General features: G+C 41.6%; 1 protein-coding gene across 1 annotated transcript in view; it reads left to right on the top strand.

Annotated features, from left to right (window-relative positions):
* The window catches only part of neb (nebulin), a 255,644-nt gene that overhangs the window by 221,595 nt on the left and 17,700 nt on the right, over nt 1-16,349 (top strand). Inside the window, exons 127-133 of the mRNA XM_048598817.1 lie at nt 3,929-4,042; nt 6,636-6,740; nt 8,545-8,649; nt 10,249-10,353; nt 10,774-10,866; nt 13,568-13,660; nt 14,829-14,921. Of these exons, the coding sequence (XP_048454774.1) occupies nt 3,929-4,042; nt 6,636-6,740; nt 8,545-8,649; nt 10,249-10,353; nt 10,774-10,866; nt 13,568-13,660; nt 14,829-14,921 (708 nt within the window). The remainder of the gene's footprint in view (nt 1-3,928; nt 4,043-6,635; nt 6,741-8,544; nt 8,650-10,248; nt 10,354-10,773; nt 10,867-13,567; nt 13,661-14,828; nt 14,922-16,349) is intronic.

Below are 16,349 nucleotides of genomic sequence, written 5' to 3'. Positions count from 1 at the left end.
GACATGTCCATCCTGGGCCTCCTGCAGTGCCACAACGATGCTACCTGAAGGTTGCAGGAACAGCACTTCATATTTCGTTTGGGAACCCTGCAACCCAAGGTATCAATGTGGACTTCACAAGCTTCAAAATCTCCCCTCCCCCTACCGCATCCCAAAACCAGCCCAGCTTGTCCCCGCCTCCCTAACCTGTCCTTCCTCCCACCTATCCCCTCCTCCCACCTCAACCCCACCCCCATTTCCTACCAACTAACCTGATCCTGCCCCCTTGACCTATCCGTCCTCCCTGGACTGACCTATCTCCTCCCCAACTCCCCACCTACACTCACCTTTACTGGCTCCATCCCCGCCTCTTTGACCTGTCTGTCTCCTCTCCACCTACCTTCTCATCTATCCATCTTCTAACCGCCTCCCCCTCTCTCCCTATTTATTTCAGAAGCCCCTTCCTCCCCTTCCTTCTGAAGAAGGGTCTAGGCCCGAAACGTCAGCCTTCCTGCTCCTCTGATGCTGCTTGGCCTGCTGTGTTCATCCAGCTCTACACCTTGGGAACTCAATAGTTCATAGATGTTTATCAGCCTCTTCTGGATTTAAAAAAAAGTGATGATACTCTTTTCTTTCAGTCCTTGAAAACTTAGGCTTGTTCTATGTGATGTTTTGGTTGGATTTAAAAATTAACTTATTTGCCTCAAAGGAATTGCTGACCCAAGAGAGTTATTGCAAGTATTGATCTCCTTTGAATGGAACCATGAAAGAAACATAAGAACAAAGAGGAGGCCATTTAGTTCACAGAGTTGGCTGGAGAATTGCAGTTTAAGCCATTTGTGAATTTTCAGGCCTCAAAGGTCCAAGTGAGAGCAAGAAGGAGAGCTTTTAGCTGTTCAGTACTATTTCCACCAATGAGTCAGAACGTGCAGGGTTTTAACATTACTGCAGACAGTTCTGGTGAGTGGAGATTGGTTCTAACTCTGATGTGTGGTTTACTTCTGGGTGATGGCCTAAAAGATTTGTTATCTGAAGATAGTTTTGATCAAGTGACCACCTAATTGAATGCTTCCGTCCAGTCAGAATGGTTTAAAGTTAGAAGCCACTGCTATACCGCAGAGAATGGAGGGCGCTTTGTTTACATCTACTTATTATAAACTGGCTGCTTTTTCCCTTCATTTGTTGAGTATCAAGCTCATAAATAGGGAGTGCTGAGAGTCTACAGATTCTGTCATTTGAGTAAATTCCACAGATGAATTTTGTCTGTGTATGCTCATAGAAGAAGGAGACTGCTATCCATAGTTATTCAGTTAGAAAGTTTCTGGAGACTTGAGATAGTCTGTGTTGAAACTTTTAAAAGTCATCTGACCTTCAGAAGCCACCTTGGTCACACTTTTGATATTGTTTCTTTTTCAAGATAAAGACAATCCATATTGAGTTATGAATATAGCATGCCTTTTTTCAACAGAATAAAACAAAATGATTTTTTAAGCTGATGAATAGAACTATCACTAATGATAGCATTCACAGGCAAAAGACTTTTCTTTCATTCTCTAGTCACCCAGGTCGAGAATCGGCCAGTTTGAACAGATTGATAATTATGTAAATAGTCAGATGAACAGCAGGATGTTCTCCCATTTAGATCATTCTGGCTTTGCAGTTGCCAACATACCAAGATGAACTAGTGGCCTTAGCTGTGGATCTAATTTTCCTCACATTGGCAATTTTTAGCTACCTCTACAGGACAATGGAGTTCATGTAGCACGTTGGACCATAGTCCCTCTCTCTGAACCAAAGCCTCCTGATTCGAAACAACAAGGTGCAGGGCTGGATGAACACAGCAGGCCAAGGCCCTCCGCTTCTTCCTGTCCCGCAGGCCCAACCAGTCCCTCTCCACTGATACCCTCATCCACTTAGCCGAACTCGTCCTCACCCTCAACAAATTCTCTTTCAATTCCTCCCACTTCCTACAGACAAAGGGGGTGGTCATGAGTACCCGCATGGGCCCAAGCTACGCCTGTCTCTTTGTAGGTTACGTGGAACAATCCCTCTTCCGTACCTACACTAGCCCTAAACCCCACCTCTTCCTCTGTTACATTGATGACTGTATCGGCGCCGCCTCATGCTCCCACGAGGAGCTCGAACAGTTCATCCACTTCACCAACACCTTCCACCCCAACCTTAAGGTTACCTGGACCATCTCTAATACCTCTCTCCCCTTCCTGGACCTCTCTGTCTCCATCTCGGGCAACCACCTAGAAACCAATATTCATTTCAAGCCCACCGACTCCCACAGCTACCTAGAATACTCCTCCTCCCACCCACCTTCCTGCAAATATGCCATCCCCTATTCCCAATTCCTTTGCCTCCGCCACATCTGCTCCCAGGATGAGGCATTCCACTCCCATACATCTCAGTTGTCCTCGTTTTTCAAGGACCGTAACATCCCCCCCTCAGTGGTCGACAACGCCCTCAACCGTGTCTCCCACATCTCCCGCAACTCATCCCTCACACCCCGTCCACGCAATAAGAACCAAAAAAGAATCCCCTCATCCTCACGTACCACCCCACCAACCTCCGGATCCAACGCATCATCCTCCGACACTTCCGCCATCTGCAATCCGACCCCACCACCAAAGACATCTTTCCCTCCCCACCCTTATCTGCTTTCCGGAGGGACCACTCTCTCCGTGACTCCCTTGTCCGCTCCACACTCCCCTCCAGCCCCACCACACCCGGCACTTTTCCCTGCAACCGCAGGAAGTGCTACACCTGCCCCCATACCTCCTCCCTCACCCCCATCCCAGGCCCCAAGAAGACTTTTCACATCAAGCAGATGTTCACCTGCACATCTGCCAATGTTGTATACTGCATCCGCTGTACCCAGTGTGGCCTCCTCTACATCGGGGAAACCAAGCGGAGGCTCGGGGACCGCTTTGCAGAACACCTACGCTCGGTTCGCAATAAACAACTGCACCTCCCAGTCGCGAACCATTTCAACTCCCCCTCCCATTCCTCAGACGACATGTCCATCCTGGGCCTCCTGCAGTGCCACATCGATGCCACCCAAAGGTTGCAGGAACAGCAACTCATATTCCGCTTGGGAACCCTGCAGCCCAATGGTATCAATGTGGATTTCACAAGCTTCAAAATCTGCCCTCCCCCTACCGCATCCCAAAACCAGTCCAGCTCGTCCCCGCCTCCCTAACCTGTTCTTCCTCCCACCTATCCCCTCCTCCCACCTCAAGCCGCACCCCCATCTCCTACCTACTAACTTCATCCTGCCCCCTTGACCTGTCTGTCCTCCCTGGACTGACCTATCCCCTCCCTAACTCCCCACCTACACTCACCTTTACTGGCTCCATCCCCGCCTCTTCGACCTGTTTGTTTCCTCTCCATCTATCCTCTCCTCTATCCGTCTTCTATCCGCCTCCCACTCTCTCCCTATTTATTTCAGAACCCCCTTCCCCTCCCCCTTTTCTGATGAAGGGTCTAGGCCCGAAACATCAGCCTTTCTGCTCCTATGATGCTGCTTGGCCTGCTGTGTTCATCCAGCCCTGCACCTTGTTGTCTCGGATTCTCCAGCATCTGCAGTTCCTACTATCTCTTCCTGATTTGAACGCTGCCCTGGGATCTGATGGCCAAAGAATATATATTCATAATGCATTCAAACAATGCAAAACCTACAAATCCTTTCAACACTGGCTAGTTGCAGGGGATAAGAGTGGGAGAGATTCCTGGTCAACCATGTGAAGAATGAATGTTGGAGCCTTTATTATCACTGTCCATCACTCTAGACTAAAACATGCCAAGAAAAATGCATGTTGCTACCCCATGGTTTGGTTGAGGCAATTCCCAACTATATTGCAATTGGATTTTCAGTAGGGATATTCCTACAGACTATTTACAGAACTATTGATGAATGGCCTCTTTGCTTTGTCTAACTCAGAAAGAGTACAAGAGATCATTGGAAGAAGAAATCAAGGGTAAAGGGCTTGTGGCACTTGCTAATGAAACACCTGACTTTGCCAGAGCCAGGAACGCCACAGAAATTTTAAGCCAGGTGAGTGACTATGCATTCAATAGATTAATTCTTCCACCTAATTAAAGATATACCATTGGCCTTGCCCTTGACAACAGTAAGTTTGTTTTTCAGGTCTTTATTCGTTTGGGTGAGAAGAGAAAGATTTAAAAAGGATATGAGGGTCAAATTTTTTACATAGAGTGCAATGAACTGCCAGAGAAAGTGGTGGATACAGTTACAGTTATAACGTTTAAAAGACACATGGATAGGTTAGGTTGTTGACTTGCTCACTGAGCTAGTTTGTTTTCGTTCAGACGTTTCATCACCATGCTAGGTAATCTTTGCTAAAACTTTATAAATGAATAGGTTCATGAATAGGAAAGATTTAGAGGGATATGGGACTAATTTAGTTTGGGAACATAGTCAGTGTGGACTGGTTGGACCGAAGGGTCTATTTCCATGCTGTATGACTGTATGACTCATGGGTTATGGGGGCATTGCTGACAAATTCAGCAATAACTATCCACCCTTAATTGCCCTTGAGAAAGTGGTGGTGAGTTGCCTTCTTGAACCATTTGGTATATGCATAGCCCCATCAAGAAAGTTTGTTGATGAAAAATGCTAATGTCAGGTTGAAAGTTGGGTCTTCCAGAATTGGTAGTCAGGTGCCATTTTGGCTAAGCTGGAGACCCCACCCCAGCATTACAAAAATTCAGGCTTGTGTAGCATCAATAAACATCTCCATTTCTGACATTATAACAGAGGAATATTATTGATAAGGCAGTTGAAGCTGTTTGAGCTTAGGACACTAGCTCGAGGAGCACCTCAGAGATAACTGACCTCTAGCAACCATAACCATCTTCCTTTGTGCGAGGTCAAATTCTAACTAGCAGAGAGTTTCCCCCGATTTCCATTCATTCCAGTTTTGCTAGGGCTTCTTGATGTCTCAGTCAAATGCAGCTTTGATGACACGGGCTGTTACTCTCACCTTATTTCTGGAAGTCAACTCTTTGTTTTGTCCATTTTTGGACCAAGGCTGAATGAAGTCAGGAGCTGAGTGGCCCTAGAAAAACTGAAACAGAGCATCAGTGAGGGGAAAGATTTAAAAGGGACCGAAGGGGCAACATTTTCACGCAGAGGGTGGTGCGTGTATGGAATGAGCTGCCAGAGGAAGTGGTGGAGGCTGGTACAATTACAACATTTAAAAGGCATCTGGATGGGTCTATGAATAGGCAGAGTTTAGAGTGACATGGGCCAAATGCTGGCAAATGGGACTAGATTAATTTAAGATAGCTGGTCAGCCTGGGCAAGTTGGAATGAAGTCTGCTTACATGCTGTACAGTTCTATGACTCTATATGACAGTGAGCAGCTTATTGCTAAGTGAATGCGGTTAAATAGCACTGTTTGATGACATCTTCCATCATTTCCTGATGTCCAAGAGTGTCTGATAGGACAATAACCGGCTCATTTGGATTATCCTGATTTTGTGTACTGGGCATACCTGAGCAGGTTTGCACATTGCTAGGTCCAAGAAGGTAGCTCACCACTTTCTTCTCAAAGACAAATAGGAACAGGCAATAAATGCAGGCCAGCTAACGACACAAACATCCCATGAATAAATAAAAGTAGAAATTGAAGGCTGTTGTTCTGGCTGCACTGAAATATCTTGGCTGGTTTTGCAGCAAGTTCTGGAGCGTGTGTTGAGTACTATTGCAGGAGCCCATAGATTTTTCAGTTTCATCACTGTATAACAAAGGCCGTAATGAAGAACACAGCAAAATGATCTGAATAGAACCTTAACTGAATATCAGTGAGTAATTTGTACTCAATAGCACTCTCAATGATATGTTATGTTATTTTACCAATGGTTGGGGCTAGGCTAATGGTACAGATTTATCCTGCCTTTTGTGGAGAGGACATACTTAAGCAATCTTTCACTTTGGGTCATTCCAGTGTTGTAACTGTATTGTAATTTCTTGTATAGGGGCATTGTTACTTCTGGAGTACAAGTCTTTAGCACTAAAGAATGATATTGTTGTGGCTCCTAATATTTGCTTCATTCAGTGCTTTTGGTCATTCTTAACATCAAGTGAAATGAATTGAATTGACTGAAAACAGTCATTGTAATGGTTTGTACTTCAGGAGGGGAGTCAGATAGATCATTCACTTTGCACTTCTGGCTGTAGATGATAGTAAATGCTTCAGCTTTGTCTTTCATTTGTCGCCTGTGCTTTGTCATCATTGATAATGGGGGCTTTTCCTGGGGTCCTGCTCCTGTTAGTTCTCCACTACTACTTGTGGCTTGATGTGGTGGGCTACGGAGCTCTGATTCTGATCCATTGTTTGCGAAATTCCTTGCCCTGCATATAACAGGGTACTTCTACTATTTAGCATGAATTTATTCCTCTATTGTGTCGTAGCACATTGGCAATTTTAACAGATGAGGACAAGACCTGATGATGTTGCTTATGGTCCATCTCGACCTGGAAATGAATGACTGATCCAGTTCTCTGTCATATCCTTTCAAATCTGTAAATTGTAACTCCATCCCAGCTCAGTGAAGTTCATTGATTAATTAAATGGCTGAAATGGTATCTGTGTGGTTAAAATTGACCTGTCATCCTTTTTTAGGTAAAATACAAGCAGTTGGCTGAAATGGACATGCCTAATTACACAACAGTTGTAGATACACCCGATATAATCCACGCTCATAATGTGAAGAATTTGAGCAGCCAGGTAAAGCATTTCTTTTCTAAACTATTTTCTGTTCTGCTGCTCATTTTCACAATAGATGTGAACTTTACTGGCCGGGAAGGTGATGTCAGCTAAGTTGGTGCAGATGTAACACAGCAGAACCACAACTGTCCTCAACCCAAGCCATCAATTCTTTAATTCTGTGGGTGGAGGGGCCACTTTAGAGGATGTGGGGGCATTAGAAACAAATGTCCTCCAGTAGTAATCCATGGCCTAGTAGGATCCAGGGAACCTTCTCCACTTCTAATCGTTGGTTCTCAGTATCTTCTAATTACATTGAATGCCTTAGGAACAGTTTGAGGCCCACATTGGGACGAGAACCACCTTTTACTTCTCATCAACTTACAAGAAGCTAAATTCCTGGAGCCAGCCTGGAGCTGGACAGTGGAACTCCACCTTGCTTGATATTTAAATATGATGGACATAACATACACATAACTGCACACTGCACCAGTCCTCACCGCATGAAGACAAACTGGGATCTCTATCCTCTCCAGCCCCAAATAATACCACAGTGGCTCAGTGGTTAGCACTGCTGCCTCACAGCACCAGGGACTTGGGTTCGATTCCACCTTGGGCGACTGTCTGTGTGGAGTTTGCACATTCTCCCTGTGTCTGCGTGGGTTTCCTCTAGGTGCTCTGGTTTCTTACCACAGTCCAAAGATGTGCAGGCTGGGTGGATCGGCCATGGAAAATTGCCTGTAGTGTTGAGGGATGTGTAGATTAGGTGGGTTATAGAGGATGAGTCTGGATGAGATGCTCTGAGGTTCGGTGTGGACTTGTTGGGCCAAAGGGCCTGTTTCCACACTGTAGGGGTTCTGTGACCTTTTATTTCTGACAGAATTTCCTTTTCCAACTCACTGATGGCTGGCAGTTGCTATGCCTTCTCAGACAATGATATTACAGCATCAATCATTTTGTATAACTTTTTTTTGGTTGAAAACATCATTTGCAATTAAGCGTTTTGTGAGAATCACTTTAAAACTATCTTAAACGTTCATAGCATTTCCAGGAATGAGAAACTTTGGCTATGAGGATAGATTGAAGAAGTTGGGGACTGTTCACCAGCAGTTCTTATATTTAGCAAATGCCTCTGCCTGCTTCATATTGTATGAGATATTTCTTAATAAAAAAAAATTCTTTCCTGTTCAATTTTCTCCAATTTAACATGCAAGATTATGATTACTTAGACATTTATGAATATCTGGTGTGTTACACCTGCATTAAAGAAGGTGAATGACACTATTCCTCCAGCTTCTGCTCACTGTAATTACAGCTCCACTTTGATATTGCAGTATTTGGGTGAGAAATTTATGCATTTGAAATTACAATATTCTTCAAACTTGCTTCAAGTACTTCAGGTTTCCACCACAACTGATTTGTGAAATCCCCAATGCAAAATTTTCGATGAATTCATGGAACAGTAGGTTGAACTAGAGCAACTGAGGTTTAATAGAATAAATTCTTGTATTGCATTACTGGATGTTTCCTTTATTCATTCACGGGATGAGGGCATCGCTGGCTAGACAGCACATGAACACATCCCTGTCTCCTCCAAAATTATATTCAATTAAAAAAGACAATAAAAAGAAAAGTTAATATTTTAATTTAAATGCACTGCTGTATTTCTTGCACAGTCCAATTTAGTCCTGGATGAGTTTTTATCTGTGCTTATCATTTGACACCTATTATTGTTATGAAAAGTCTGAGCTAGAGATGATTCTGGTGCAGTATAATGTGCCTTTCCATTGCCATCTACTAATTCTACTCTGAATTGCTTATGTAGAGCCAATACAAGGCAGAAGCTGTGAAGACCATGTCTCAATATGTCTCGGTAACAGATACACCCGAGATGCACAGAGTCCGTGAAAACCAGAAGAACATCAGTACAGTAAGTCAATAGGTTTCACCATATCTGGCATCCAGGCCAATCATGTGAGAACCCAAAGCCTTTGCTTTCTGATTTGAAGTGTTGACCAAGCTTTCAGTCAACTTTTTCTGTGCTCCATGGTTATTCTGCAGCAAAACCAATGGCATAATATGTGCAGAAAGAACAAAGAACAGGACACTATCAACATATTCTCCATTCAATGTAATACATGTTTGATAAAAGGTAAAAAGATTCAACCTTATTTTGGGACACTCTGCAGAAATGCTGATGTTGTCTCCAAAGGGGTTAAGTACTGTGTCACTGTTGCCTGTCTGGACAATCAGTGTCCAACATGTTTACTGGGAACAATAAACATCATAATTGTTTGTGTATTTTCTTTGCTTTGTATGTTTTTTATGGAATTTGACAGGGCTGTATCAAAATGCTATTAACATTCTAGACAGAGTGATGGTTATTTCTCTTCTTCCTACTCCCACATACTTTACAATATATTATCTCTATTTGTCTGTTTCGGTCCCATTCCCTCTCATACTGTTCCATGACCATGAGGGTAGTCAGTTCCCAAGTCAGTGCCCAATGCTGCTCAGTAAGCTGTCAGGTCTGAGGTTGGCTCTCCATCTCTTTGGGACTGGATGGCATGTCAGAGAGAGTGATGGGGAGATTTTGGAGTTTTGGATTTTCCCCCCCCCCCCCCGCCCCTTGCTAATAGAGAAGGCTGCATAGGAGACGATTATAATCAGGCAGAGTCCACTGAATGGCCTGAGGACACACTGTTTACACCCAGTGACTTCTGAGCTTCACAACTTCAAAACCAGTTGAGGCCACTGGAACAGGCCTAAGTTAAATGTGAGGGTCTGGGCCCAAAGGCATAATCAATAATGTCACTGAGAAAATCTATTTAAGTAGGGTTCAGCCGTTTAAAACAGTTGTGCCTTTATGTTATGGATTCCCCTTGGGCACAGTCCGATTCAGCAATCATGTGCACTCTACCTGTCCTTCCTCTTTAAAGTTGGAACTAGAGAATCTTGCATGCAAAAACTCATAAGAAGGTCTTGTGGCACAGTGAGTAGTGCCCCTACCTCTGAGCCATCAGCGCCAGGTTCCCGTCCTACTCTGGGATCTGATTGGCATTGTAACTGTCTTTGTGGTACAGCCAAATTGGTTGCTTGCCAACTTGCAAACCCTGTCAATGTGCCAATGGCAAGAATAGGAGAGACTCTTGGTCAGTCATGTTCAATACACCATAGTGCCCGTCAAGCTAAAGATTCAGGCTGTTCCTAAACAGACGTAACCATGGGCTTTGTCTACCTTCAAAGTCTGGAGAAGCCAGGTCCTGATATGCTTTTTGGTCATGCTAATGAACTTTGAACAGATGCTACTCCAGATTTTTGATACTTTGTAACTTCAGACAATGAGGGTTGGAGAAAAGAAAAGGAAGTAAGAATCAAGTAAATATTTTGACCAAGCATGTAAATGTAGAGATAATCCCATCAAAACTTTTTGTTAGAGCCCTGGAATTCACCAGCTTTAACTGGTCTTATCAATGTTTCTTTGCTTGTTGTTTCTGTTTTCTTACTGTTGATTTTCACTCTTTTTTAGCTTCAGTACACTTCAGAACTTAAACACATTAAAGGAAAGGTTACCACAGTAAAAGACACACCTGAAATCCTGCGAGCTAAGGAAAACCAAAAGAATTTCAGCTTGGTACTTTTTACCTAAATATATTTCCAAAGCTAACCTACTCACCATTTGTAGTTTTTAAAGCCATTTTCTACTTTTCTCCTTACCCTTTTATCCATGCAAATTATTTCTAACAAACTTCAGCAATGACAATGATATAACAGATATTTTCTAATAATAGTCTTATATATTTATTGCATACGAATTCTGCTAAAAGTTTTTGTTGCCTTATTTGTTTTTTGTTGACAGTTAACTCTACTCAGTTTAGTATTTTTTGTCAGCCTCTTACAGGTTTCTGATTTAATTGGTTTGTTACTTGTATTCTCTGTTAATTTGTTGTTGAATTTTGCTTGGTTTGGATATATGGTTTCTGAGTCCATTGCCAAATCAAGACCATCTCTGTCCTGCCCTTCATTTTAATATCTTGCTTTTGTGTGTGTAAAGATCGCATATAAAGAAGAAGTTGGTACAGGGACATCAATTAAAGAAACACCAGAGACGGAGAGAGTCAAAAGAACACAGGAGGCCATTAGTTCGGTACAATCCCTGATTGCACCAATCCTCCTCTTCCTAATTTATGCTAGTCTTTTTATTTACACGATTCTCAATCTTTTAATCTTTCACCTGTGTGAAATTTGTCCTCCTTAATAACAGCAGTTACATAATCCGTTATATTCACAGATAACCCAGGTTATGATGCAGCTAGGATTTGCAATGAAATGGAAAACTCCCTGAAAAATTATTTGCAAATGTCTGTATTTTAATTTAATAGTATGAGGACTGTATTGAGGACTCTGTTCACAACGTGGGCACAGTAAGGTAGTGGTTATGTTACATGGCTATAATCCAGACGTTCTTGATTATCAATCTGGGAAAGGTGGGTTCAAAAATAAAAACAAAGTGCTAGAGAATCTCAGCAGGTCTGGCAGCATTTGTCGAAAGAGAAACAGAATTAACATTTAGAGTCCAGTATAACTCTTCTCTGGAACCGTTCCTGCTGTGTTTCTCCAGCACTTCCTGTTTCTATTTCAGATTTCCAGCATCGCTTTCATTTAAACATGCATTCAAATTCCACGAAGGGAATTTGGACTTTGTATTTTAAAAGCAAAATACCCTGGAAATAATAGCTGATGCCAGTAGAAGTGACTGTAAAGCCCAAGCAGTCTTTATGGAAACAAACCTGCTGTCCTTATTGGTTTGGTCTTTTTGTGACTCTAACCCCTGAAGTGTTTCACAAGGAGAAGCCCGCTGTTATTTCCTTAGAGCAACTGTACTCTGGTTGATAGGAGAATGGTAAGAATATGGAACTTAATACCACAAGAAAATACTGAGGCAAACAGTATTAATGCAGTTAAAGCGAAGCCAGGTAATTGTTTGAGGAAGAAGGAACTTGAGGGCTATGCTGATAGACTTAGCTGATGTTGAACGGAAGAAGACAGATGCACATAAAGCATAAACACACCATGGACTGGATGAACACAGTGGCTTGTTTCATGTTATTGGTAACTAAGGAACTACCAAAATACTGAACTTTTCAGCGTAACCCTCGTCCTAAGAATGGGTATTTAAAATAATCCATCTTAGTCACTCAATTATATTTAACTATTGTTGAATTTCAGGACTGTAGTTATTTTGGACTAAACTATTCAAAGGGATAAAAGAATCCAGAGGAAATGATTAGTGAATGCTGCATTTGTATTGTCATATTGTGACCAACATTAAGGATATTTAATTAACACAAGTGCCTCTGAGGCACTTGGATACCCTCTGCTGGTTTCTACGATAGTGGCAAATGCCAATGGGCTACTGAGATCTCAGATAACATTTGTGACTCTAACCCCTGTAGATTTGTGTAACATCCAAGACTAGAAACCTAAGGTAACTTGGAAACTACTCTGAATCCCTGTTGGCTTTTATAGTCACAACTGCAGATTTCATTCTTCAGTATAACTTTCGAGTCATTTCAGTATTGTCGCCAGGTTCTCAGTTCCACATCTCAGGAATGAACAGGGTAAACTTACAGCACCCCATGTTCCTGACATTTTGCAAAACTGCTCAGGTGCAAGTACAGCTAAGACAAAATGTACCGGATGCTGTAATATAAAGCAAAGGCATGTTATAACTCAGTCAGAAATACTTAACTACTTCATTCCGCTGAGAAAGACACAGACAATATATTACTTATAATCCAGTCTTATAAAGCTTTAAGTAGATGCATTTAAATATTTTGATGGATTGTGCCATCTGAAGAACAGCTTAACTTTTCTTTCAAAATCCAAAACATGGAATAAATGATGAAAAATAACTTACTGAAAGTATTTACATCTACTGTTTTTGATCTTAACCAATAGAAGAACCTATATCATTGAAATCAGGAACCTGATTAATCTTTAATGATGCCCAAGGGCCATAAAATTAGTGGAAACACCTTTGATAGTTATGTGTTGCAGTGCTGAAAACACATGCCAGCCTTACAGTGATGGAATTTTATTATCGTCAGCAAAGCAGATTCAGAAAATCCTAAACACCAAATCTTGCTAAAGCATAGCCTGGGTTACTCTAGCAATGATGAAAGTCATTGTACTATTCCGGTTTTCTTTTGAACTTTAACATAACTTATCTTTTGTTTATCAAGTTTAAAGACAGTCGCATTTGCAAAGAACCTTGTTGAGTTTCAACAGAATTCCCCTGCTCATCCATTGTAGCTGTTCCAGAGGAGCAGTGAAAAATGAAAACAGCTATGTCAACACTCTTCTACCAGTCACAGAGGATGTGCAGGACAACTCCTGTGGAAATTCACTCTTTCCTTTAAAATAAATGCAACAAAGTCAGTGGTAGCACTAAGTTTAATTTATCTAACCTTATCTACAGCTTCCCACTAAAATCCTTAATCTTTTGGTTATATTCTTTCTTTTTCTTCAATGATTTAAACTATAATCTAATTTACCAACAACACTTAACTAAATAACTCTTATGAAATAATAATTGTTAATACATTTTAAATGACATGAGTTAAAACAAATATTACTCACAGTGCTTTGGCTGCACGGGTCTCGTTAACCAACTTGTTAACGACTGACACACAATTAGTAGTGTATCTGATTTATTTCATGTCCTGAAGTGCAAATTTTATTGTAACCTGTGATCTGGTGCAGTGTGTGATTTTATGTGGTTTACAGTTCGTTCAGAATACCAGCTGACAGTTTGTCCTTTCCTCCCCGATCTGCACACCTTGTAGATCAAATACAAGGAAAATGTTGGTCAAGGAACTGCAATCTCTGACCTGCCTGAGGTGAAGCGTGTGAAGGAGACACAGAAGAACATCAGCTCGGTAGCTGCTGGTTACATTCCCTTATGTCACCCCATGATCCATCTGGACCATCTAACCCATTCTGTCACTAAACTAAAATTCATTCATACAGTTTCTCACTAATTTCTGTTTCATTTTTCAAATCATCCAAACTCATTTGCATCTATTTTTGAAACATGAACATCTTTGTGAGGATGTTTTTAAGGCTTTTGTAAAATAGCTTTTGGAAGAAAACTGTTGATGTGGTAGAGTGTCACGTGGGGGAGAAAAGAAACACACAATGGCAACAGAAGAGCTTTATTACACATACACACATACGCATGGCTGTAGTAAATATCATTAGAGGGAGATAGGTCAAATTGTCAAGATTTGAAAGACAAACTCAGAGCAGTGCATTTGATTGTATTAGGAGACTCTGGATCTGAATTTAATGATACAAATTTAGATCACCACTTCTGGAATCTTAAAATCTAGATTGATTTTCAGTTTTATGAATTCAGATTCACTTTGGAATTTTTCAAAAATGAATTACAATTGTTTTGAAATTTTTAATGCAGATAATGTAGGTGTGGATTTAACACTCAGTGTCAGCCCATCATAATATGAATCTTAAACACAGTTTCGGGATTTTAGCTTTCCTTCATCGGGTTACTTAAAAAAAATGATTGCAAGCGATTTTAATTTACATGAACTGGCCATTAACCTGTTTCCGACATATCTACATTTTATCATAATCATAAAGACCATTATAATAAAATAGTTATGAATTTTGAATTTTTCCAGTTGTGGGACATGGGTACTGCTGGCTCGGCCAGCATTTCTTGCCCATCCGTAGTTGCCCTTTTTCAACCACTGCAGTCCATGTGCTGTACAAAGATGTATAACATTATTGGTTCAAACTAATTACCCATCATTGTAAGAAAACCAAGTTAAATATGTTGGTGTTCCCTAATATCGTACGTACCAAATTAGTTTAGTTACAACTTTAAAATATTTAATTGGATTAAAATAGATCAAAAATAATTTTTAGCTGATGCATTATTGGCCTGTGTAACTCAGGTTGTTTCTGTGTAGTTTGTCATTGCAATGTTTATTATGTTGTGATACGTTGTGCTCATGGTCTATTTGTCATTGTTTGTCATGCATTTATATTTTGCCCTTTCCTCTCTGATCTGCACACTTTTTGTAGATCAAATACAAGGAAAATGTTGGTCAAGGAACTGCAATCTCTGACCCACCTGAGGTACAGCGTGTAAAAGAGACACAGAAGAACATCAGCTCGGTAGCTGTCAATTTTATTCCCCCCTGTGTTATGCCACAATCCCCCACTTTTTATCCCCTAGTCTTCCTGGCACTAAACACACTTCACACAGTTTCTCTCCTCTATTTTGATTTAACTAGAACTTATTCTAGTATTCTAACAATTGTTAGAATTGTTATTCTAACAATTTCTGATTTTTATGGAACTAACCAAAGGCTTTGTCGAGTTCAAAGAGTGATGAATAAGCAAAACCTAATCACCAGACCTAACAAAAAGAGAAACAAAAAACAATTAGATGACGTATTTAACCTGTAGTTGCCTTTTTTTTGCAGTGTGTAGTCTGATGTAATGTTTTTTTTTCATTCTCTTGACTGTCCTCTACTGAGGTTGAGCAAGTTTACCTTAGAGTAGGGAGGCATAAACACAGTCCTCCAGGACATTCCTCACATGGCATTGCCCCCAAATGGAATTACACATATTATTTGTTCACTGGTTAGAACAGATCGCTAAAGATTGGGAATATTGTCTGATTGTTTTTCATTTCCTCGCCTGAGGAACTTGAGGCTTGTTCCTGATCTGCCCACCAGAAGCATTTCATTAAGAATGAAGCAGGGGCTTTGCTTTCAACTCAGAGTGGGACAGATTTGTTGCTGTAGGCCCATGGCAAACTACAAACTCACCTGCTAAGGCCCAGAGAGATGTTAACCCTAGCACTGTGTTTATGTATGCACTGACCCTGTCCGAGGTCACAGTCCAGTGCAGGGGGTAGTGGGAGCTGGGGTAATAAGTGACCAACTACTACCAGGGACCAACGGGAATGCTCTCCAGTCGAATGTATGCCCACTGGTGGGCAGGAAATGATTGAGCTCGATGAGGGTGAAGATGAGCAGAGAGTAGCTTTTTGCTTCCTATTGATACACAAAGAGAGAATAGACAAAGGTTGTTGCTTTCAGCCCTAGCTGCTGCTCCTTGGTGGGTTCAACTGCATGAGGAAGCCGTCACCCCTATCTGGAGAAATGCAATTGCACCTTGTGTACTAGCTGGCTTTCCTTAGTCAAATTGTGCCCTCTAGCCTTACTGGAAGTTGTTTCCATTTCAGTTTGTGGCACGTTACTTGAAAGAACTCAGGCTTACATTAGGCTGACTTGCATGATTGGAGGCTGACTTGTACTCTGAAAGAGGACACCACGCTATCACTATCCCACTTTAATCATGGCTTCCCACTCCCTTCCAACAGCAGTCTGGGAGGCAAATTAATATCTCGGTAAGGGACCTGCTGCCTTTGTGTAGCTTGTACAGGTGATGACCAATGAAGGATAACCTGGGTTAGTGTGGTATCTGTGGCTGGGCATTGTTTGCAGAAAGTATGTGTGCTGTTTGTTTGTCGTGTGCTTACAATCTATCCTTTCCTCTCTGATCTGCATACTTTGTAGATCAAATACAAGGAAA

This window comes from Rhincodon typus, chromosome 7 (genome assembly GCF_021869965.1).
Source record: "Rhincodon typus isolate 14 chromosome 7, sRhiTyp1.1, whole genome shotgun sequence".
In the NCBI taxonomy this organism is placed as follows: Eukaryota; Metazoa; Chordata; class Chondrichthyes; order Orectolobiformes; family Rhincodontidae; genus Rhincodon; species Rhincodon typus.
The sequence above is the reverse complement of the archived record's forward strand: the minus strand, read 5'-3'. Positions and strand labels throughout refer to the sequence as shown.